The following is a 23722-nucleotide window of genomic DNA, read 5'->3' on the forward strand; positions in this document are numbered from 1 at the left end:
AAACAGGTTGTGATGAATAAAAAGTGGGTGGAACAAACTTTCATAGTTATGCACTAAATGAAGGCTCATTAGGGACAAAGGAGTGGAAGTGGCATGCTTTTAAAAAAATCTGGAATCAAATATATGTGGGTCACAGGGTGTCAAACTGCTGGCCCGCGGGCTGGATGTCTCATGCTGAAACCACGCCCACCCCATTGCGGGCAATGGAGAAAAAGTTGGTGATACATGGCAACGTGTGATGTTGCGAGTTTAACACTGTGTGGAATATATCACCTGTAGGGATTCAAAAGAGCTACAATGTCTGTTTGTATGGCAATACAGAACACTTATTTCTGAAGTAAATAGTTAATCATTTTTAAGAAATGTGATTTTTTTGTAGAAAAGAGAAGATTGCCTGAATTATTTGAAGCTGCTCATCAGTACTTGACTAGTTCATGATTAGTCTCAAGCAACAATTAAAGCAGCTGTGCAAAAAAGAGTTTCCATAGGGATTGCTTTCCTTCACATCTGTATTCTGAATCAAGTAAATTTAAATGCCCTGTTGAAGATATCTCCAGAGAAAAGAATAAGCAGACTCCTTTTCAAGTTTTAAATATGCTTTATGTGTCTGATGACTGACTGTAAAACAAATTCTTCAAACAGCAGCCCAGCCGGTGGAGACACTTATTCACAGGCTCCTGAAAGAGCCGTGGGGAAAAAAGGTCAGAGCAGATCTATAGTGGGGCTTCTTGATTCAATAAAGTGTTAATCATTCACACAAATCTTAAAATAACTCAAGCATGTTGAAGGTGCCCATTTTGACTCCATGCATTCAATTTCTTTGCTGGCTAGATAGACATTTTCACTTCTAGTTCACTTCTGGTTTCGGCTGAATTTACTATAGTGCTATAATCACTTCCATATCTGGCCAAGTTTAAAGGAGGGAGAATTGATTTTTGTGACAATTCTCTAAAATTGATATGATTAGCCAGACTTGCTTTTTCCAAGCATATTTAGGACAGGACTTGCTTTTATTATTATAGTTTTCTTCTGACCTTTATATCCTAGCTAGAATTTGTTTAGGAAGATTTGTTTGGAGTGAAAGATTGTTGTGGGTTTTTTTTCTTGTTTCTTTTATGATCCTCAATCCTCCCCTAAATCTTATATATATCTTCATTTGTCTGACATATGCACCCCCTTACTTTGCAAGTGTCTGACAATTGCAGCTTTTTAGTTGTTTTAATTTCCACAAACAGCCTGGATGTCCCTGCAGTTTCCTTGGCAAGGTTTTCCAAGTGGTTTGCCATTGCCTCCTTCCTAGTGCTGATGAGTATGTGTGACTGGCCCAAAGTCATTCAGCTGGCTTTGTGCCTAAGGTGGCATTAGAATTCACAGTCTTTCTGGTTCTAGCCTGATGCATTAACCACTACACCAAACTACCTTTCAAAATCAAATTCTCTAAAGCAGGGGTGTCAAACTCAATTTCATTGAGGGCCGCATCAGCATTGTGGTTGCCCTCGGGGGGGGGGGGTATGGCCAGGGTGGGTGTGGCCTACTGAGTGGGCATGGCTAGAGTGCGTATGGCCTATTGGGTGGGCATGGCCAGCTCTACATCGTTCGCATCAAGGGTGCCTATGGGGGCCTGGGCGCGGGCCAGATCCGGGCCCCGGGCCTTGTGTTTGACATGTCTGCTCTAAAGGGAGGGAATTATGCATAAATAGTTCTGAGTTTGTCTGTTTGCTGTCAGACTTGTTTATAATTTTGATTTAAAAGACTATTCAACTCACTTGGTTCACTGTAGTGACATGGACCATCTTCTAGTTCATTCACTGTTTATTGCCATGTATCTTTATATTCATTGCTCCCAGTATGGTGCCTTTTTTTCCTCTTCAGGTCCTCCTCCTCCTGTGTTCTTTCTTCTGGCTTTCATGGGAAGCTCTCTGTGCAATATCTGTGTGATTTTCACCATTTCCGATGAATCTTAAAAAAAGAAATGCAGGCTTCCCATACTTACACCTTCTGGCAATAGAGATGCCTACATTTGCAAATATGAAATTAGCATGATATTCAGTTAAATAGTCAAACCTGGTGGTCAACTTCACTATTATCTTAAGACTCATCTTTCCAGCAAATGCTAAGACTGATTTGTTTGTTCCCTTCTCCCTTGCAGTCCACCCCCACCCCTATTTTTGTTAGTTCTGTTGCTTCTTGTGGTTGAAAAGTCCTAGTTACATTTTCCAAAGTGTATTAGCTAAGAATGAGCTGCTAGCTGAGGAATGTGGCTCTAACGGCTTGCTCTCATCTGATCATTGAATCAGCTACAATTATAAGCTTCCTCCTCCGACATACATTCAACAAAGAAAAGTATACTCCTTCAACCAGAAAATCACAGAGTCCCACACAAGCATTCTTCCCCAAGGTTCAGCAGATCAGTTTCACAACCATTTGATTTCCTTGCAAAACTTTCCTGACCTTTTTTGCTTCTCACAGCAACTGTCTATTCTCTTTCTAAGGAACGCTGATTTTTAGAATTGTTTTTTTAACCTTGAATCTCAAAGCAAATCAAGATCAAATCAATAATTTTGAAGTACAAAATTGAATTTAATGCGGATACATCCAAATTTCAAATCTGAACGCACAATTTACATGTATTGGAAACTCACAGTGGGAAAGGAGACTTCTTGAGACTTCAAGGGCTACATGGACCAGCCTGAAGACTGGAGATTTTTGTTTGTGGTTCTATAGAAATGGGGCTTCCCTGAATTTAGAAATAAGATTAAAAACAACAGTTGAAGAGGAAGAAGGGATTATTTTTTCAAATAGCAAGAAGTCACATGTTTAAAAAGCACTCATGAGGAGAAGCATCTTCAGTGAATTAGCATTAAACCTACTGTATGTCTTTTTAACCAGGCTTTTATTGTGTGGTTTCTTAAGAATCTCAGGAATTTCTAGTCTTCTTCCTTCATAAAAAAACAAATTAATCCCTCTGAGCTCGCCTCCATGCATGTGTCCTCTTCTCTGGTAGTCTTTGCAGCTGGAGGTTAGTAAGCTTTTGACTCCTTCTGGCCTTGTAGCGGATAACAAACGGAGCTCTTTCTATGATCCTAAGCCTCTCATTCAGTTCTGCCAATCTTGACTTTATTGAATCTACTTGTTTCAGGAGATTATCAATTGCTTCTGAAGCAGGCCGGAGGCTGCAGATTTAAAAAAGCGTCATGAGGTGGTGTACAGATCGGTTTTCAACAGAAACCATAGCAATCTGTTGACAAGCAATGACAAACCGCAACAAAGCATATGTCACAGTTTTTGATAAAACATCCACAAGGTAAGGGTAGCTTTTCCCTTCCTGGAACTCTTGAATTATGGCAGACTGCAATTTCTGCCATTCCTAGCCAGCATGGCACTTTGACAATTTAGACAAGGAGATGTAATCCAACATCTCTGGGTTACTAGTTAGCTTTTGACAGGAAAAAACATCTAAGCTTTTTTGCTAGTTGGGTTAACCAGACTTCCTCTTAGACCAGACATGTCAAACACAAGGCCCGGGGGCCGGATATGGCCCGTGAAGTGGTTTCATGTGGCCCGCGAAGCCATCCTGGAAACAGTGAGGGAACGGCCCACACTGCCTTGGCCCTGGCCCAGAGACCCTCCTTCTGCCAGAGACCCTCAGATCTGTCCCACTCCTGCCCAGGCCCCCATAGGCACCCTTGATGCGAACGATGTAGAGCTGGCCACGCCCACCCAGTAGGCCATATGCACTAGCCACGCCCACCCAGTAGGCCACGCCCACCCTGGCCATACCCACCCGGCCCCCTGAGGGCAACCACAATGCTGATGTGGCCCTCAATGAAATTGAGTTTGACACCCCTGTCTTAGACCCACCAAAGCTTACACTGGCTGGGTCTTTTGATTTGTACCAGATTTAGATATGTTTACCATTGAGGAAGCAACAGAATCTTTTGAAAGGCAGGCACATTGTACATTAAATTTACGTTAAAAGCATAATATAGGCAAATATTTAAAATATTATAATTAATATTCAATTTTATGCTAGTCTGCAAAATGTTTTGATACCAAAGCAGAAGATACATTCACTGACAGAAAATAAAATCCCTAAATAATATTGTTTATATGGATATGCATGACACCTGATGTTTTACATTGACCAGGACATTTTACAAAGTAGCCTACAATCCAAATTCAGCATCAAAGATGTCTAAACTACCAACAGTGCAAAGTATTTGAATACTGCAGAGGTATGTCATGAACTGCATCTAGTAATAACTGACAGAGGATCATCTGAATGTTAAAGTGTTTCATTTATGCTATTTCAGCAACTCTTACAATTTGTTACATAGACTAATGGTATTTTAATTATTTGATATTTATTTTAAAGAACAAGCAAAAAGAAACAATTATGTTGATATTTTTCTAAGGATCATAATTTGCTTCAATTCCTCTGTCTGAAGTAATGTTTGATAAAGGAATTTTTTTACTCTATATTTTGTTTGTGTTCAAGTAAATGCCTGCCTACTGACTTCAGTCAGCCCAGGTAATGGTACATTCAGTGTCTCTGTGCGTGGCTGTATGAGAGAAAAAGAAAGAGAGAGAGAGAGGAAGACTTGTGCTGAATACTTCTTTAATCTTTGGAAAATGGATTAGGATAGTTTTTTTATTATGTATTTAGTATGACATTTAAAATCCTTTGGAGACTCCTGTATGCTTCCTGTATGCTTAACTACCACTTTGCATTTATTTTAAGAGCATATTCTACACAGGGGAGCATTTCATGCTTACAACTGACACCATGAATGTTTCAGAATATAAGCAAATAGCACTCATCTATTATAACTAAAAAAATATCCATCCTTGTTATTTAAAAAGAGGTAAGTGCAGTAATTTATTTGTTGTCAATGGGAACCAACCCTCCTCCTCTCTTGTATAACCTGCATCCAATCCTACCTACCCCACCCCACTTTCTGTTTCTATTTTTCTCAGCAGTTTTGTACAGCTACTTTTGAATTACAAACAACATTTTTTTTGCTTTCTGGTGGATCACTTATCACTTGATCTTTACAAGTCTAACTCATTTGCTAAACTGGAGCATCATTATCTAAGCCAGTTTAGATTTATCTATAGGAGATGCAGCCTGATCCTTCCTGCATTTACTCAGAAGTCAGTTGATGAGTTCAAAAGAACTGTCTTGCTTCTTCAGTCTTGCTCAGGCTTGTGCCTATTCTCTTGTAGGCAAATCTTATAGATGCCAGCATAATTCTAAATATATTACACATTTCTATAATAGCGTTATATTTGCTGTTTTTATTTCTAGGAAACACACGTGGTCACACACACACATATAAATTCACATACTAACTTCAGAATATTGTGGTTCCAGCAGAAGACATGATAATTGATGACTTAAACTCATTTTGTCCTCATGGAGGTACTGACAAGTGAAATGTGTCTCAAGCAAATGGAAAGTGAAACAAAAAACCAACTAATTTCTCATACACTGTGGAGTCTCTTAGAGCATGGCTTTTCAACCAGTGGTACGGATATCATCTGTGGTACATTGGCACCTGGCAGGTGGTATGCAACCATCCTAGAAAAGTGGTAGCGGGGGAAGAGAATGAACTGAACCAGTGGCAGCACCACACAAGCTTGAGTGAGAGATGGCTGGAGCTGCAGGGCTGTCAGGGCTCAGTGAAAGTGCCAGGATCAGCGCTTCTTCGGACCTGTCAGGGCTCAGCGAAAGTGCCAGGATCAGTGCCTGGCTCCAGCTGGAGCTCGGCACTGATCCTGGTACTTCTGTTGAGCCCAGAAGAAGCGCCGATCAGCTGGAATGTTGCAGCATCTCCAGGATCTTGTGATTTACATTCAGATGCTTGACAACTGATTCGTATTTATGACAGTCACAGTGTCCCAGGGTCATGTGAAGTGACCAAACTCTGCTGCAACCACCCAGCAGACGGGTGGGGTGGGGGGATAAAAACACCTCCCACCCCACCCCCACTGCCAATCCTCAACAGAAATACAACAATGAAAACCTCAGACAGGAGGAAGAGCACCGACAGGCAGACAGGCAGGTGTCTTGCTCGGCTGTGGCTTGGGGGTCACTTTTTTCAGTGGCACTGTAACTTCCAACAGTCACTAAGCAAACTGTTGTAAGTCGAGGACTACCTGTACTTCATCACTTTTTTCCTTTTTTTTTTTGGTCATCATGTTTTTGACACCTTGCTAGGCAACTGGTGGTACTCAGATGTTGCCATATCCTAAAAGTGGTACAATAGGTGAAAAGGTTGAAAAGCCCTGTCTTAGAGCCTTGGATGGCCAATGGCAAGAAAGTCAGTTCAGCAGCAATAGTTGTGAACCACAATCTCCACATCAATGTTAATCCAGTCTTTCCTACAGAAGGACAAATTATATAGAAAGATAACTGCCACCCTCTTATTCTTACCTAGACAGTTCTGGCAGCAGGGTGTCAGGGTGACTCAACAAAGAGAATTTTATTTGCCAAAAGATGCGGTTCCCCCACTTCTCCAGTAGGCAGGTGATGCTCTTGGTGCCTTGAACATTGACCTTGTCAGCTACAGAACCAGAATTGACATGATGGTGCAGGTTAAAACAAAGACTCTGAAACAAAACAGTTTTCTTATCAACTATCAATACACAGCTACCTTTGTGAATTAAAGAACAGCTTTAAATAGAATAATCTGCAATATACTGTATTTTATTCAAGTCCTGCTTATGGCCAATACTGGGAGAGGAAGCAGGGAGAGAGAGGAGAATGCTAGTTGAGACTAACCAAGTGTGTCTCTCATATATTATTTTCTTCATTCATATGTGTAAGATTGCTTTCAGTTTTCTGAGATTAGCTTTTTAAAAATTTTTTTTAGAGTCTTTAGAAATGTGGGTGGCTGATAGACTGCAAATGATCCATTGTCCACAGCTTCTCTTTTGTACTCCTGCAGATTGCCCAGTTTGCACTGCTGGCTTCTGGGAACAAGAGTTCCTGCCAATTTTTGGAAGGAAACAAGAAGAAACAAGTATGGCAAATCTGCATTAGGCTTTGATTTCCTTGGAGATATATGCATCTCCACCAAAACCCCACACAAATCACATGAAATACCGGTAAGTCCCCCAATTGAGGCTTTATTGTCATCATTTAGAACCTACTAGAGTTTAATTTTTATTACAATAATGCACTTTGACCACTTCTGGAATGTCATTACCATTATTTTTTTAAATATTGTCTTCATATGCACTCTCTTTTGCTAACTTTAAATTCCAGTTTAAAAATTAGTGTAATGTTATGCTTGAATGGTATTTGGATAGATGGCGCTAATTTTCTATACTTATTTTTGTTAGTCTGGTTTTTGGAAAGATGGGAATTATGAATGCATGTAGAGATAGGGTAAGTTAAGGTAATCATAAGCTACAGAAAAATGGGTGTTTCTTTTTAGCCTTCTCCCAACACTTAGGTTTTTATCTTTAGTGCACCAATATGTTCTAGCACTCCTATCTCAATGTCTGCATAAAAGTTGGAAAGAGCTGGCCCAATGAGATAGGGTTTCCATGGAGACAACTCTTCTTGGATTTAAGCTTTTAGGAAGATAGAGAAATTTTCCGTGCTTCGTTGCTGGAGATGAGGTGTTTACCCATTTCAAAGATTAAAAAAGGGAAAAGAAGGAAAGTCCCGAATAGATAGTATTACATAAGCACAGCTAGGAATGTCTGAACCTCCAACTTTCCAAACTTATCCAGCATTTTAATCAGACGTAACTATTCAGTGGGGTTTACATTAATGTGATAGATTTTGCCTAAAATACATCCCAGTAATAATTCACCAACAATACAAACTGGAATAATACATTTGTTTGTTCAGTTGCAAGATACTGAGGATATGTGATATTTCAGGAAAAAAAATGCAGGGGCAGTGGTTTAACTGTTACAATTATTCAACACAGCATGAAAATAGTGCTGAGAAGAACTATTATGTGGATTCCCCTCCCCCATCTATTTCAATTTGATAAAACTTAATTCACAGATTATTTCAAAGGAGCATTTTGGAGAAATGTTGATTGCTGATGTAGCTTTTTTGCACTTATTTTATAAGGGGCCTGGAGATAAAATACCCCTCCATTTATTGCACAATTGTTTTTCCTGAATCTGTAGTCAACTCCCCTTTATTTCTAAGAGACAATATAATGAAATTATTTTTTCATTGTGATCTAATAAGCATGAGATATACCATTGAGAAATTTTAGAGTTTTATTATTTCCCATGGAGAACTTTGGGAAACTTTGGTGGAGAATTTTAAAAGGTATGTATGTGCTCCTCTCTCAGCCTCTATATTACATTCTGGAGTCATGCAAATCAGGTTAAATCTCACTTGAATGATGGATTTCTGAATTGGATCATTGAATTGAGTTGATCCATTCTGAAAAGATCTGATCTGGGAAAAGCCTTTCTGTATAGGAGAAAAGGTCATTAATTTGGCAGATAAATTCAAATTGATTCATCTGTTTTATCTGGCCTGATTATGTGATTTGGAAAACTGATTGAATTTGGAAGTTATATTATATTGTTACAACACCAGACGTATATGGGTAAATTTTCATCCTGCATTTGTTTGTAGTTTAGTGTCCTGTACTCAGATTATAAAAATAAAGGACTCATTCAGTATGTTCCAAAAACATTCATATTTGTATTAATACAAAGCCATCTGTGCTCATGAATTCTTTAGTGGTTAAACAGGCAAACATAGATAGCTTTCCACCCTCAAGAATGTGACTCATCGAGTGTTCCACAACTGCTGTTTTCTTGCTTGTTTGCACCACTTACCTCCGTCTCTGTAGTCCCACTCCTGAATCTGATCCAGAAACTCCTTCTTACAAAGGCTGTTGGGTAGGGAGTGGAACAAGAGAAGAAATGGGAGAGCACGTAGGATGGGCTTGGTCAGAACTTTCATCTTCTAGGTCAAGAAAATATAAGCCAATTCTAAGTTTTCTTTTAAAATGAAAGAGAAAAGAAAGCTAATTCAAAGAAGCAGAAATAACACTATATTAGTGCTTGCTAGGCTATACAGTGATATTCAACACATGTGGAATTATATTTTTGGATATCTTTTTAGCTTTGAAAAAATAGTAAGTTGTAGACATCACTAAAGAGAGAATGAATGAAACTCCCTTAAAATCTGCTACATGATGCCAGATATCATTTCCACAGCCCCATAATTTTGCCCACTTTAGTGAAATTTGATCTTACTGGATAAAGTCATTAGATGATTGACATATCAGTAGCATAGTGAGCCCATTGTTCTGGTAACTTTCACAAACATGGCTTTAAAGAATTATGTATTTTTTTATTGTTGGAGACAGGTTGTTGGTGTGGATGGTTTTTAAAATAATTATTTTCCATTTATACATCTTTCCATATCATCATCATCATCATCATCGCCTATTTTTAAAAATCCCTTAAGACTTAAGGAAGCTAGGGAAGCTGTGGATTCCTGGAAAGATAGTTGTAGATTGAAAGACAAGACATTTAGATATATCCCACACCCTCCCCATAACTGAAAAAGGTAAGCATACTACACACTAGATTTGATAATTTCACTGACATTCTCAGTGACTTACTGACTTATGTAAGGAGAGTAAGATACATTTCGAAAATGACAAGACTAGAAACAATCCAATGTTCGCTAGATTGGCATAAGGAATAATTTTGGGAGAAAGAGCTTGAATGAAAGGAAGGGAAGCAACATTTTGTTGCGAATCTTAGTAGTCTTCCCATTCCTTAACTTCCTTGGAGCCAATATAACAATATGTGCCCTAATAAAGAACTAATAATATATATATATATAAATATATAAATATAATACAATTGCAAAGGAAGGTTAATCCTTCCCTATTTCTTCTCGGTTGGCACAATTATTGGATTAGAAAGCAAAGTGCCACTCCATCTCTAAACCTATCCTGCTTGTCTGGTTCACTGCAGTGAGTCAAGGACTAGACTCTGAGAGAAGTAAGCCAAAAGCCAGCATTCTCAGGTTAGAGCTGACGGTTATATGACAGTTATATCTACACCAAAACTGCTCATTTTCAGGTCACCAAGCACAACAGAAAGACTGAGGGGTACAGTCTGGGATAGACGTTTTGTACTGAAGTCTCAATGATGTACACAAGCATGTAAACATGGAGCTTGCATCATGAAATAGTATCTTATGCTGTGGAAGAAGCCAATTCTCTTCAAGATCAGGATGTTCTTAAGTACTGAACTATATTGTAACACTAAATATCAGATGATCCTTTCCTGTTTTTCCTCCAATGGATTAGCATAATTGTGGCTGTGAAAATGGTTACTGATCATTATTATATCTCACATTTGACTTCTGTTGAGTTGGGTGTACAGTACAGTTGATCACAACTGGTGGGCAGCCAACCTTAGCCATCTTGAAAAAGCTGAGCAACTGATTATAATTAACTAAGAACTATGAAGAATTTCCCAGACTTTAGGCTATTCTGGAAAGTTGGGAAATCATCTGAGACAATGGCAAACTACTTCTGCATTGGTGCCAAAACAGCTGGATAGCTATATGTATTTATGTAGGTTCCATGGGTTGAACTGTGGCTGATTTTGCAATTATTATGGATATTTGATGATTGCTATAATGAGGGCTTCTAGCAGTCAGTAAGCAGTTGTGCTAGTTCTGTTACTTCTGTTAAATTGCAGAGGATTAAAGGAAACCCCAGTACTCTCAGGGTTACTGGTAATAATTTACAAGGTTTATATCATTATATACTAAGTTCTCAAATGAGAAATGAAAAAAGTAGATATTTCATGTAGAATTCATATGTGAATTACTTATGGTAAACTTTGAAAAACTTAAATTATCCTTCCAATTAAGTATGATTTTCATTACTTAATGATCTAGAAATCATGATAGTCTCTCTTCTGAATATTCTTAGGAATTATTGGGAATTGACTCAAATATGAATAAAGATGAGCACTTTTCCAAATTGGGGAGTGCAGTTATGGTTTAAGAAGATTTAATGCTCATTGGAACATTAAAATTTATTTCATGCTTTCCCATCCCACAAGTGCATGGTGAAGGTTTCACAGTTTTTAGATTAATTATATTACACCTTTCTGATATTATGACTTTTTTCCATCAACACTCGCATCTCCTTCTCCCCAGCCTTTAGCATATATATTCATGCCTCAAATTTACATTAAATAATTACAGGAAAGAAGTGAGTTAAAAAAGTTTTGGAAGTTTGATTATTAACAAATGCTTAAGTATGCAATGTAGCTTTGATCCTAATGTCTGACTTTTAGGCAGTTTAAGTGAAAGCAGGTACCGCGATCTCTGAAATAAAAATTGCATAGTGGCTTATAAGTTGCCCCCAAAATGTTGGTGGTTAAATTATACAGAAGGACTGTGCAACATTATTTCCACAGCAAGGTTTGTGAACATCTCATGTGAAATATGGGCAGGATCACTGATTTTCTTTCTCTCTTTTTTCTTTTTTGTAAAAGTTTTTATTGGTTTTTCCCCCCATACATTCAGTAATAATTTTTCAACAAATGTGCTGTCTGAGTTTACATTCACATATTTAATTCCTAATCCTTTATTCTTTCCTCTAGTCATCGATAAAATACCGTATATACTTGAGTATAAGCCGAATTTTTCAGCCCACTTTTTGGGCTGAAAAAATCCACTTCGGCTTATACTCCAGTCAACAAAAAAAAAAGAACTGTCCCTTCGTTCGGAACAGGCTGCTGAGAGAAGGGAGGGCTGGGCTCCGCACGGCTGCCTCAGCAGTTGGCACGGCCGCGGGTCCGGCGTTCGCCCGCCAACAGCTGATGGGCGCAGGTGTGGCCGGGCTGTCCCCAGAGCCGGGCGGGTTCTACCGGCGTTCAGCGTTCGCCCGCCGAACAGCTGATGGGCGCGGGCATGGCCGGGCTGTCCCCAGAGCCGGGCGGATTCCACCGGCATTCGGCGTCTGCCCGCCGAACAGCTGATGGGCGCGGGCGTGGCCGGGCTGTCTCCGGAGCCGGGCGGGTTCCACCGGCTGGGCTCCCCACGGCTGCCTCAGCAGTTGGCGTGCCCGCGGGTCCGGCGTTCGCCCGCTGAACAGCTGATGGGCGTGGGCGTGGCCGGGCTGTCTCCGGAGCCGGGCGGGTTCCACCGGCTGGGCTCCCCACGGCTGCCTCAGCAGTTGGCGCGCCCGCGGGTCCGGTGTTCGCCCGCCGAACAGCTGATGGTCCTCAGGCTCCCTTCTCCGGTCGCTGCGGCCGCCGTCGCCCTCCGCCCCGGCAGAGGCTTGCAGGGCTGGCAGAGGTGGCGGCAGTCCAGCGTTGTTTCTCCCCCTCGTGCGTGTGTGTGTGTGTGTGTGTGTGTGTGTGTGTCAGACCCGCAGGAATGGCTAGTAAAGGTGGCGGCAGTCCGGCATTTGCGTTTCTCTGTGTGTCAAGCCCCGTGGGCCCGACACACAGGAGGGGGGGGGACGCCGCTTCCTTGCCAGCCATTCCCGTGGGTCTGACACACACACACACACACACGCACGAGGAGGGAAACAACGCTTGACTGCCGCCTCCCTAGCAGACCTTCCCTGCGGGATCTGCTGCCAGGTGTCAAGCCCTACGGGCTCGACAACACAGTGGGAATCGGGGGAGCACGACCGGTGGCAACTACCCAGCATCAGAGAAGGCCAAGCTGTGCCCACGCCCATCAGCTGTTCGGCGGGCGAACGCCGGACCCGCGGCCGCGCCAACTGCTGAGGCAGCCGTGGGGAGCCCAGCCGGTGGAACCCGCCCGGCTCCAGAGACAGCCCGGCCACGCCCGCGCCCATCAGCTGTTCAGCGGGCGAACGCCGAACACCGGTGGAATCCGCCCGGCTCTGGGGACAGCCCGGCCACGCCCGCGCCCATCAGCTGTTCGGCGGGCGAACGCCGAACACTGGTGGAACCGGGCCGGCTCTGGGGACAGCCCGGCCACGCCCGCGCCCATCAGCTGTTCGGCGGGCGAACGCCGAACGCCGGTGGAACCCGCCCAGCTCTGGGGACAGCCCGGCCACGCCCACGCCCATCAGCTGTTCGCCGGGCGAACGCCGAACGACGGTGGAACCGGCCCGGCTCTGGGGACAGCCCGGCCACGCCCGCGCCCATCAGCTGTTCGGCGGGCGAACGCCGAACGCCGGTGGAACTCGCCCGGCTCCGGAGAGAGCCCGGCCACGCCCACGCCCATCAGCTGTTCGGCGGGCCAACGCCGGTGGAACCCGCCCAGCTCTGGGGACAGCCCGGCCACGCCCGCACCCATCAGCTGGTCGGTGGGCGAACGCCGGACCCGCGGCCGCACCCACGGTCGGGGGCGAACGGGGGCGGCCATGAACGGCCACAGAGCACACGTGCCGGCAGGGATGGCTGGGAGAAGGCTGGAGACGGCTGCCGGTGGTCGCGCAGCTCCATCAGCTGAGAGGCGGCAAGAAACAGCTGCCGGTGGAGTCAACGAGCAGCTCGTCGTGGCACAGAATATAGATATGTTGCTAAGAAGGGGCCAAGCTTATACTTATACTCGGCTTATACTCGAGTCAATAACTTTTTCCAGTTTTGGGGGGTAAAATTAGGGGTCTCGGCTTATACTCGAGTCGGCTTATACTCAAGTATATACGGTAAGTCCCAAGTTTGATAATATTCCGTTTCTTCTTTTTCTTTCAGTCTCATAGTCAGTCTATCCATCTCTGTGCATTCTAGTATTTTTTAAATTATTTCTTCATCTGATGGTATTCCTTCATTTTTTCCAATATTGCGCGAATATAATTCTTGCCACTGCTGTGACATGCAAAATCAGATATAATCTTTCTTAGTTAGTCTTTTCTGGTAAAGGTAAAGGTAAAGGTTCCCCAGCACATGCGTGCTAGTCATTTCCAACTCTAGGGGCTGGTGCTGATCTCCATTTCAAAGCCGAAGAGCCAGCGCTTGTCCGAGGATGTCTCTGTGGTCATGTGGCCGGCATGACTAGATGCCAAAGGCGCACGGAACGCTGTTACCTTCCCACCGTAGTGGTCCCTATTTTTCTACTTGCATTTTTACGTGCTTTCGAACTGCTAGGTTGGCAGAAGCTGGGACGAGTAACAGGCGCTCACTCGTGTTACGTGGCACTCGGGATTCGATCTGCCAAACTGCCAACCTTCTGATCGACAAGCTCAGCGTCCTAACCCACTGAGCCACCACGTCCCCTGTCTTTTCTGGCATTATACCTAATTTAAAAAGTTCAGGTTTAAAATCTACAGTACATGTTCTCCCAACATCTTTTCTAGCCAGGTATGTATCTTTTTCCAATAACTCTTTACTTTGTCACATGTCCACCAAACATCATAATAAGTGCCTGACTTATGTTTATATTTTCAACATCTATCTGACATGTTTTTAAACAGTTTTGCTAGTCTTGCTGGTGGCAAGTGCCATCTATAGAACATTTTATGTAATTTTTCTTTGTAGGAAGTTGACATTGTCAGTTTGTAATTTCTTTCCTATAAATTTTGCCATTTTTCTAATTCTATATTATATCCAAATTTTTTCACCCATTTTATCATTGTTTCTTTAGGGACACTGATTTTCTACAAGCTATTGAAGATTTTTATTAATCTATTTGTTGTACAGTGCTATATTTCACTAGTATTATATCTTTAGTGACTTTCTCTGCCAGTTCTTATTAATAATTGAAAATTCTTCTTTCTAAATAAACTGCTATTCCTTTTTATATTAAATTGGTAATGGAAATGCCTGATCATTTTCTCCCAGCAGAGACAGATCAAAGTTTATTATATCAAAAGGCTGAAATTGTAGCACAAATCTTGTAGGTCAAATAAATGAAAGTGGAGGCAATTTAACAGCTCCCATCCCTTTACTGACTCAGTCCTATGAGATAAAATCTTTCTCCATTGAGGATATAAAAGACAGAAATAATGTGTTTCATATCTGGAGAAAAATATCTTCTTGACTGTAGATTGTATAAAAGGTAAGTGGTAAACTTTCAAACAAAATTTTCAGGGTCTTGTGAGACCAATTTTCCTCCCCAATCTCTTTATAACAATACACTTTCAATTTCTATTGATTATAATATGCCATCATACCTGGTTAGGTAGCTGCATTTGGATTATTATGCGGTTTTCCTTCTTTACTATTCAAAATTTAAAATTGAAGACTTTAAAAAAATGTATTTGTCTTTCAGACTGCAGGTGTTGGTACAATCAATCTACTATTGTTCAGAGTGTCTTCTTATTTTATAGTCTTCTCCAGATAGTTTACATCACAAAGAGAGACATAGTAGTTAGTGCATGGAAATGAAGCCAACATAGGTTTGTCAAACACAGATCATGCCAGACAAATCTTATTGCATTCTTTGACAATGTGACAAAATTACAATGTGACCAGAGAAATGCTGTGGATATAATTTACTTGGACTTCAGTAAGGCATTTGATAAAGTAGACTGCAACCTTCTACTTGATAAGTAGATTTTGTTTCCCCAAAATTAAGACCTGGTCTTATATATTTTTTTGCCTCCAAAAGAGGCACTAGGTCTTAATTTTGGAGAATGTCTTACCTTAGGACTACCACAGCCAGGCCTCCCACACCCCTGTCGTGCCACTTCTTGACTTCTGAGGCTGCTTGCCGCCACTTGTGGCTGGACGCCATGTGGCACATTGTGCAGTTGCCACTCCTCCTAACAGGATGCTGCTTGGTGCTTTGTGCCATTTCTGCTGCTCGTGGCAGCATGCTCTGTGGGTCTTTGGGCCGTTTCCGCAGCAGAAACAGCCTGAAGTGCCACATGGTCTCCTGCCACGAGCAACAGAAGCAACCCGAAGTGCACGAGCAACGGAAGTGGCCCAAAGCGCATGAGCAATGGAAGCAGCCCAAAGTGCTATGTGGTGGATTTCTATTTGAAGTCCAAATAGCACTCCTGCTAGGAAAGCTGTGCCCCATCCTGATGAGCAAGTGCTAAGCTTTGATGTCACCTCTGTCCAGAAAACACTGCAGAAAATTAACATTCAGAAAGCAGCAGGCCCAGTTAACATCCCTGGATGTGTCCTTAGGGAATGTGCAGATGAGGTGGCTTGTGTTCTCACAGATATTTTCAATCTCTCATTGCAGCAGGCAGTGGTCCCATCATGTTTTAAGATGGCCATCATCTTGCCAGTGCCAAAATAGTCCACAATTACAGTCCTCAATGATTACTGTCCGGTTGCACTGACATCCACCATTATGAAATGCTTTGAGAAGCTGATGAAGAACATTATTGTATCTAGCATCCTGCCAGCATTAGATCCGCTTCAGTTTGGCTACTGACCAAATCACTCTACGAAGGATGCTATTTCTTCCATTCTCCATCTGAGCTTGAAACACTTAGAGGAAAGAAATACTCATGTGCATTTGTTGTTGACTTCAGTTCGGTGAAGTCTAATACTTCTAATACCATTTTCTTGAGCACAGGTTCCCCTCAGGGCTGCGTCCTAAGTCCACTGCTGTTCACCCTGTTGACCCATGGCTGTTGTGCTAGGTTTGCCACCAACCATATTGTGAAGTTCGCAGATGATACAATGTGGAAGCTTATCACAAAGAGGTTGAGGGGTTCGTGAACTGGTATAAGGAAAACAGCCTAGTTTTAAATACCAAAAAACCCAAAGAGATCATTGTCGATTTCAGAAAAGGCAGGCACAGCCACACTTCTCTGTGTATTAATGATTTACCTATGGAGATGGTTACCAGCATCAAATTCCTGGGTGCGCAGCTAACAAGTAGTTTGGCTTGGTCACTCAACAGTGAGACACTGGTGAAGCAGGCACAGCAGAACCTACATTTTATGCGTTGCATGAGAAAAGCACATCTTCCTTCTCCTATCCTTACCACTTTCTACAGGGGGACGATCGAGAGTATTCTGTCATACAGCATCACAGTCTGGTTTGGAAGCATCACTGCTTCAGACAGGAAGGCAGTGCAGAGAGTGGTGAGGATGGCTGAAAAGATCATTGGCAGTTCCCTCCCTCCCATCTAGGACATAGTACAGAAGCATTGCTTGAGCAGGGTCCGTAAGATTATCTGGGATACTACACATCCTCTTCACGACCTGTTTTCCTTGTTACCTTCTGGGAGGAGGCTTCGTGGTATCCGTAGCAGAACATCCAGATTCAGCCATAGTTTTATTCCATTCAGCATTAACCTTATGAACTCTCAAGCTTCCTGCTTCTGTTATATATTCAAGATGGACAGTATTTAATATTTGGTATGTATATGTAGGGGCGTGGGTCTATACATATGTTTTTTATAGTATGTTTAGGTGTGTGTCATGTATGTGTTTCACTCTGAGAGCGGGCAACTAAATTTCATTTTTGATGTGTGTTGTTGTACCCACAGTAAAAAAATGACAGTAAAGGTTATCTTATCTTCCTATCTTCTGGAAGGAGTGGCAATGGTGCAATGCGCCACATGGCGGCTGGCTGTAGAAGTCAAATAGTGGTGCGGCAGATGTTGGGGTGTGGGAGGCCTGGCTGTGGTGGTCCTACCAGTAAGGTAAGTGGGTGCAGGGCATGTGGGGCAGCTTCACTCCCCTACCCCCTTCTTAGCTTGATTTTTAGGGATGCACCTTGCCCCCAAACTAGGGCTTAGTTTTGGAGTAGAGCTTATATTAGGCCCATTCCCAAAAATCAAGCTAGGGCTTACTATTGGGTTGGGTCTAACTTTCGGGGAAACATGGTAGAAAAATGTGGATTAGACAGCATCACCACCAGATGGATTCATAACTGGCTGACCAACCGAACTCAATGCGTAGTCCTTAATGGAACTACATCCACATAGAGGGAAGTATGCAGTGGGACACCCAAGGCTCTGTCTTAGGCTCTGTCTTACTCTTAAATATTTTCATCGATAATTTAGACAAGGGAATTGAAGAAAAACTGCATCAAATTTGCAGACCACACAATGGCAGGAATAGGCAACACTCCAGACGATAGGCTCAAGATACAAAAAGATCTCAACAGACTTGAACACTGTGCCCTACCTAAATGAAATTCATTGGTGAGAAAAGTATGATTCTATATTTAGGCAAGAAAACCCAAATGCACAGATATAGAATAGGTGGTACGTGGCTCAATAGTGGTTACTGCAAAAGGGATCTTGGAGTCCTAGTGAACAACCACTTAAATATGAATCAGCAATGTGCTGCAGTTGCCAAAAAATCCAACATAGTCCTAGGCTACATTAACAGAGGTATAGAATCAAGATCATGTGAAGTGTTACCGTGTTTCCCTGAAAATAAGACCGGGTCTCATTTTTTTTTTGCCTCCAAAAGAGGCACAGGTCTTATTTTCAGGGGATATCTTACTCGCCTCTGGCACCGACAGCTCCACCCAGCAGGTCCACTTCTTCTAGGGCCAAAGGAGCAGCTTCATTCTGCAGCTGCATTCTGGCCTGTATTTTGCAGTCAGGCCTTTCCAGAAGGCCTATGCAGTGGAATACTCAGTACTTGGCTGCAAAGGTCTTGCAGAACCGAACAATGGAGTCAATCCATAGCTTAGTTCTTGGCTGCACAAGCCTTCTGGAAAGGCCTGTGACTGAGAAATGTAGGCCTGGCTGCAGAAGATGCTGCAGAAGAAGTGGGCTGGCAGGTGCCCTAGCTTGATTTTAAGTGTGTGCCTTGCCCCCAAACTAGGGCTTATTTTTAGGGTAGGGCTTATATTAGGCCCACCCCCCCCCCCAAAATCAAGCTAGGGCTTATTTTTTGAGTAGGCCTTACTTTTGGGGAAACACAGTAGTACCATTTTATAATGCCCTAGTAAGAGCACACTTGGAATATTGCATCCAGTTTGGGTTACTACAATATAAAAAAGATATTGAGATTCTAGAAAGAGTACAGGGAAGAGCAACAAAGATGATTAGAGGACTGGAGGCTAAAACATATAAAGAACAGTTGCAGGAACTGGGTATGTCTAATTTAATGAAAAGAAGGACTAGGGGTGACAAGGTAGCAGTGTTCCAATATCTATGGGGCTGCCACAAAGAAGAGAGGGTCAAAGGTTGACTCAGCTTTCCATCCTTGCGAGGTAGGTAAAATGAGGACCCAGATTGTTGGGGGCAATTAAGCTGACTTTGTAATAATGCCGCTTGGGGTGTTTGTGAAAGCCCTAATAAGCAGGCATATACATAGAATGAAGGCTACTGCTAAGCTTGTAAGCCGCCCTGAGTCTTCGGAGAAGGGCGGGATATAAATGGAATTAAAATAAAAAAACCCTATTCTCCACAGCAGCTGAAGGCAGAACAAGAAGCATTGGATGGAAACTAATCAAGGAGAGAAGCAACCTAGAATTAAGGAGAAATTTTCTGACAGTTAGATCAATGGAACGACTTGCCTCCTGAAGTTATGGATGCTCCAACACTGGAAGTTTTAAAGAAGAGACAATCATTTGTCTGAAATGTTATATGATTTGCTGCTTGAATAAGGATTTGGATTAGAAGTTCTCCAAGGCCCCTTCCAATTCTGTTATACTGAAATCCACCCGAAAGGGAGCTGTCCAGCAAAATTCCAAGCAATTTTGCCCCCCAAGTAATATAATAAAGTTCCTTATTGAACTTACCATCAGCATCTGAACTAGAATGACTAAGAAATTTTAAAACAACCCTTACTTGCCATTCCCTTTCAAATAAAACTACTAGATTTATTGTGGTTACAAAGTCCAGATGTCCAGATCTCCCAGATGACATCTTTTTCAAGTCCTGATGATAGAATAATTTAAAAATGTTAATTAAAGAGCCAGGGAAGAAAGGTGGTAGTTGGTGTTCCCTTGAAAATTGAAGTTCATGGCTTAGTGACTTGCAAGATATTTGAATGGGCTCTCTTCTCTTATAGGATCCTGTAGTGGCCAGGAGTGGAAGTTCTAGAGATAATATGAGGGACCCATCAGAAATTGATGGGCAACTGTTCAAGGTAAATATGCTATGTGTTGATCTTGACTATATAGAGAACATACAGAAAATGGGATGGAGTTAATTTTCTGTATTTCAGTTGTTTCAAAATAAATGTTACACAGGCTTTTCAGGTATACTTTTACAAACTTTTTTTTAAAAAAAACCCTGTCCAGTAACCAAATCAATTCATATTTGTCTGTACCACTGACAATAAGATTTTTTTTACTGCCCTAAAATTATGTTCTGTTTCCAGTTAGCAAGATAAAAAGAAAAAAAAATAGCAAACACAAAGATGACAAAGGGAGTGCAAATGTTGTGCTATGTTTCACTGGATTTTCAGCCAACTTGTCATTGCAGAAAAGTGATTTATGGCTGCTGTTCATTTAGTTGGATAATCATGCTATTAAAGGCTCCTAGGTCTAAACTGGTGAGGGGGAAGGAAGAAAAAATAAGTAATAATCATTGTTAAAATTTCTGTTTTAATAATTTCTGTTTTCCCCTTTTTCATACGTTTGCCAATTTGCAATATTTGTAAGCATTCAGGCCTTCTTAAAAGGCATACTGTAGGTGATTATATTTATCATGCTGCATGAGGCCCTGTGTATATGGCAACCATTCTTGCTTAAATTTAATTAGACTTCTGTTGTACATGTGTCCTCTTAGTTTGTCATTGCTGCATATTTTTCAAGATTAAATTCCCAGGCAGATTGTGCTGGGATTGTGTTTTTCTTCTAGAGTTGAGCAGTTTATTCTCACTGCTATGAACATATAACTCATTAAATTGTTATTTTTTCTGAGATTAATGCCTAATAAAAACAATTGTGGTTTCATTTCAAATTTAAATTCTAATATTTTCTGCATTATACTATGTATGTCTTTACAATATTTTTGAATTTTTTTTAACATGTCCACTATATGTGATAAAATGTTCTTTCTATATCATGGCATTTCCAACATTTATTACTGTAAGATTTGTCAATTTTAAATACCATTGATGGAGTGGTGTACCATCTATATAACATTTGGTAACAATTTTTCTTTAAATTATAAACTGGCATAAATTTTATAGATTTAGTCCATTATCCTTCTTATTGTTATATTGTTACTGATTTTGAAATTTCAGTCTCTTGTTGATTTATCTCATGGATCATTGTGTTGAGATTTTTCATGTACATTCCATGTTCCTACTGTGAGTCTGTCTTTGCAGCTTCAAATTTTATTTTTGTGCCTGGCAGCATCAGCAACTAGACATCCCAAAGGCTTTACTCTAGCCATGCAACAATAGTGCCTTTTAGTTTGCCTGCTACTGTATATTCATTGTTTCTTAGGCTGCAGGCCTATGCACATTTTAGCTAGAAGTGAATGTTAATTGATAGTTAGTTCCCTTTATTATAAATGTTTTTATTTTTAGGTTTTGAAAAATGTAACTTCTTATATGAAATGAAGAAAACAGAGAGGAAAATTAAATAAAGTTAAATAAATAAAATAAATTCTGGTAAATAAAAGAAACATTAAAATCCAGGCAGCTTATAGCTTCTACAACTTATATATTATTGAGTACATATTGTTAAGCAATGTTGTTTTAGAAGGAATAAATAAGTGACTTCAATGAGTTAAACTTTTGTTATCCTACAGACATATCTCAACATAGGCATCTCAATCCATATTACGTCCAGAATCTAAACACTTATGTACACAAGATCTATTCAAAGATTCTTTCTCTCCCTCTCTCCAACCACTTGAACTACTGCCACATTTGTAAAAAAGCACATACCGGTACATTTTCACATTTGGGCAACTATATTCATCTAGAGAACTAATAAAAAATATCACCCATCAGACAATACCTCTTGCAAGTTGGACATCTATATTATTTCTGACCAAGTAAGCATAATATTGAATGTAAAATTTACCTGGATTTCACAGGACAATGCTCTCAAGAAGTCTCTGTTTCCTCTATCACAGACACTCTTCTATCCTCAGCTGGTAAGTGATGTATTCTATTATGTACTATTGTATTCCTTATTCCACATGTTTCCCCAAACTGGGATTAGAGCTTCTTCTAATTTTTCCTTTCTCTGCCTCCTAGCTTATCCATTCAAGCTGAACATCTCTTCCCCAGTATAGGGGAATAGAAGAGAACATCTCTAACAGGCTTTTTTAAAAGCTATTGTCCAGCATCTTCTGATTCATCCTTCTACTTCCCGTTATATCCCCACAATTATTTGGCAGCCCCAATGATGATATAACCCTGCTTGCTGTCCACAGTAGTTTCTACTACTCTGTTTCTTCTCCTTTATAGAACACAAAATTTGTAGCCAACTGTGACTCTGTTCTCCAGGATGATCCTGCTGTTTGTCAAAATTAATTCTTTGTTGATTACTTCATTCAGGATATAGTATGCCAAAACCTTTTTTTTGTCAAAATAAATAAGGAAATGAAGGGTGTTTCTGTTTTTGCTTTTTCTTTTTTTGGTCATGCATTCCCTTATTCTCAAAGTTCCTGGATTGTCAAACTAAACAAAACCAGAATTACTCAACAGTTTCATAACACACAATCCTAAACATGTTTACTTAGGATTAAGTATTATGGAATTCAGTGAAATGGCAGTGAAAGAACTTCCTAAGTCATATATGGTATGATAAGAAGCAGTTTTTGTGCCTGAACCTCAGTGTTCTTGTTCATCTTTCAAAAGTGAACTGGCAATTAAGAGGTTCCATAGAATAAGTTCTATGTATCAGGCCTTTATTGATCATTCCTTCAAGGTAGACCAATTTAGAAAACAGGAGTCATTAGGAGTCTTGGAATGTATTTTAATGTAGTTAAGGTATGTAACAGAATCTTGAAAAACTGTCAAGTATCCTCCCTACTTCAACCTATATCTAACCCAATCAAACTGGAGTAGTTTTGAATTTCTTTTCATGCTTTACTTTCCCAGGACTCAAATCTATTTTCTGTAATGTCTTTGCCCTTCACACCTCTTAGTCAAACCAATCTTCACATTGCCTTCTCTATCAGAATTATTCTTCCCTCTCATGAGGCAGGTTTAGCAGCTCCTCATGGCCGATGGGGAAGTTCAAGGTGGAAAATTTAGGTTAATTCAGAATGCCCCCCCACCCCCTATTACCAAGCAACATCAATCAAAAGACTAAGGTGGCAGGAAACAAAGTGTTCATTGTCCAGTGAGTCTTAAGATAGTTCACAGAGTTGGTGCTTGCACGGATATTTCATATGGCATAGCTAGGCCAATTGTGATGCATGTGGTACTTGTCAGGGATAGCCCTTCCATTGAATTAAATACTCACTCCTCCCCTTCTTGCATCCAGAATTTTTTTTAAAAAAATACTCCATCTTGTATTCCTCTTCCCTGTCTGTGAGACTAGATAGGGAGGAGAAGGTGCTGAATATGAGGGACAACTGCTCCCACCATTGGCTACCAGAACTCTCTGAGCAAAAGATGCAACCTGAACATTCTCTGATACCCTATTTCAGTGTTCTGGCAACATTGTAATATATTTTCTCTGAGAGGAAGAGGAACATATAAATGACTTTTGTGAAACAGTTGTCCTTCAGTCACAGAAGAAGGAGGCAAATCGGTGTATAGGTTTCCTTAGAGGTCATCCTTTCAAGCTTTAATTATGGGTTTGCTGTTGTGATAAGCAAATATTATCTAATTTATCTATTGGTGATCTCCTTGTCTTTAGCTTCTTTAGAATGCTCTTTGAGGGCGACGGGGAGAGGGCTGACAAAATTTTTAGAATTCAAAATCATGATAGA

At 41.1% G+C, this 23722-nt stretch overlaps 2 protein-coding genes across 7 annotated transcripts; one reads left to right on the forward strand and one right to left on the reverse strand.

Annotated features, from left to right (window-relative positions):
- Positions 1 to 2569: 2569 nt before the first annotated feature.
- LOC308669633 (uncharacterized protein) lies at positions 2570 to 21990 on the reverse strand. The gene is made up of 4 exons (XM_081330446.1): positions 21859 to 21990; positions 8824 to 8953; positions 6437 to 6566; positions 2570 to 3173 (listed from the first exon to the last, which is right to left on the reverse strand). The coding sequence occupies exons 2-4, from the start codon at positions 8948 to 8950 to the stop codon at positions 2957 to 2959; spliced, it is 474 nt and encodes a 157-aa protein (XP_081186572.1). The 5' UTR covers positions 8951 to 8953; positions 21859 to 21990; the 3' UTR covers positions 2570 to 2956.
- LOC308669636 (uncharacterized protein) lies at positions 6768 to 22392 on the forward strand. Of its 6 annotated transcripts, none has more exons than XR_014026808.1 (5): positions 6768 to 7110; positions 16904 to 17554; positions 19887 to 19964; positions 21872 to 21931; positions 22035 to 22392. XR_014026808.1 is itself a non-coding variant. In XM_081330450.1 (5 exons), the coding sequence occupies exons 1-5, from the start codon at positions 7100 to 7102 to the stop codon at positions 22050 to 22052; spliced, it is 276 nt and encodes a 91-aa protein (XP_081186576.1). In that variant the 5' UTR covers positions 6778 to 7099; the 3' UTR covers positions 22053 to 22392. The 6 variants fall into 6 exon arrangements, 2 of the variants coding, with proteins under 2 accessions (XP_081186575.1, XP_081186576.1); XR_014026809.1 differs by having other exon boundaries at positions 17446 to 17554; positions 21581 to 21931; XR_014026810.1 differs by having other exon boundaries at positions 6778 to 7110; positions 17399 to 17554.
- The last annotated feature ends 1330 nt before the right edge of the window (positions 22393 to 23722 follow it).

Source organism: Vipera berus (genome assembly GCF_964194415.1).
Source record: "Vipera berus genome assembly, chromosome: 6".
Lineage (NCBI taxonomy): Eukaryota > Metazoa > Chordata > Lepidosauria > Squamata > Viperidae > Vipera > Vipera berus.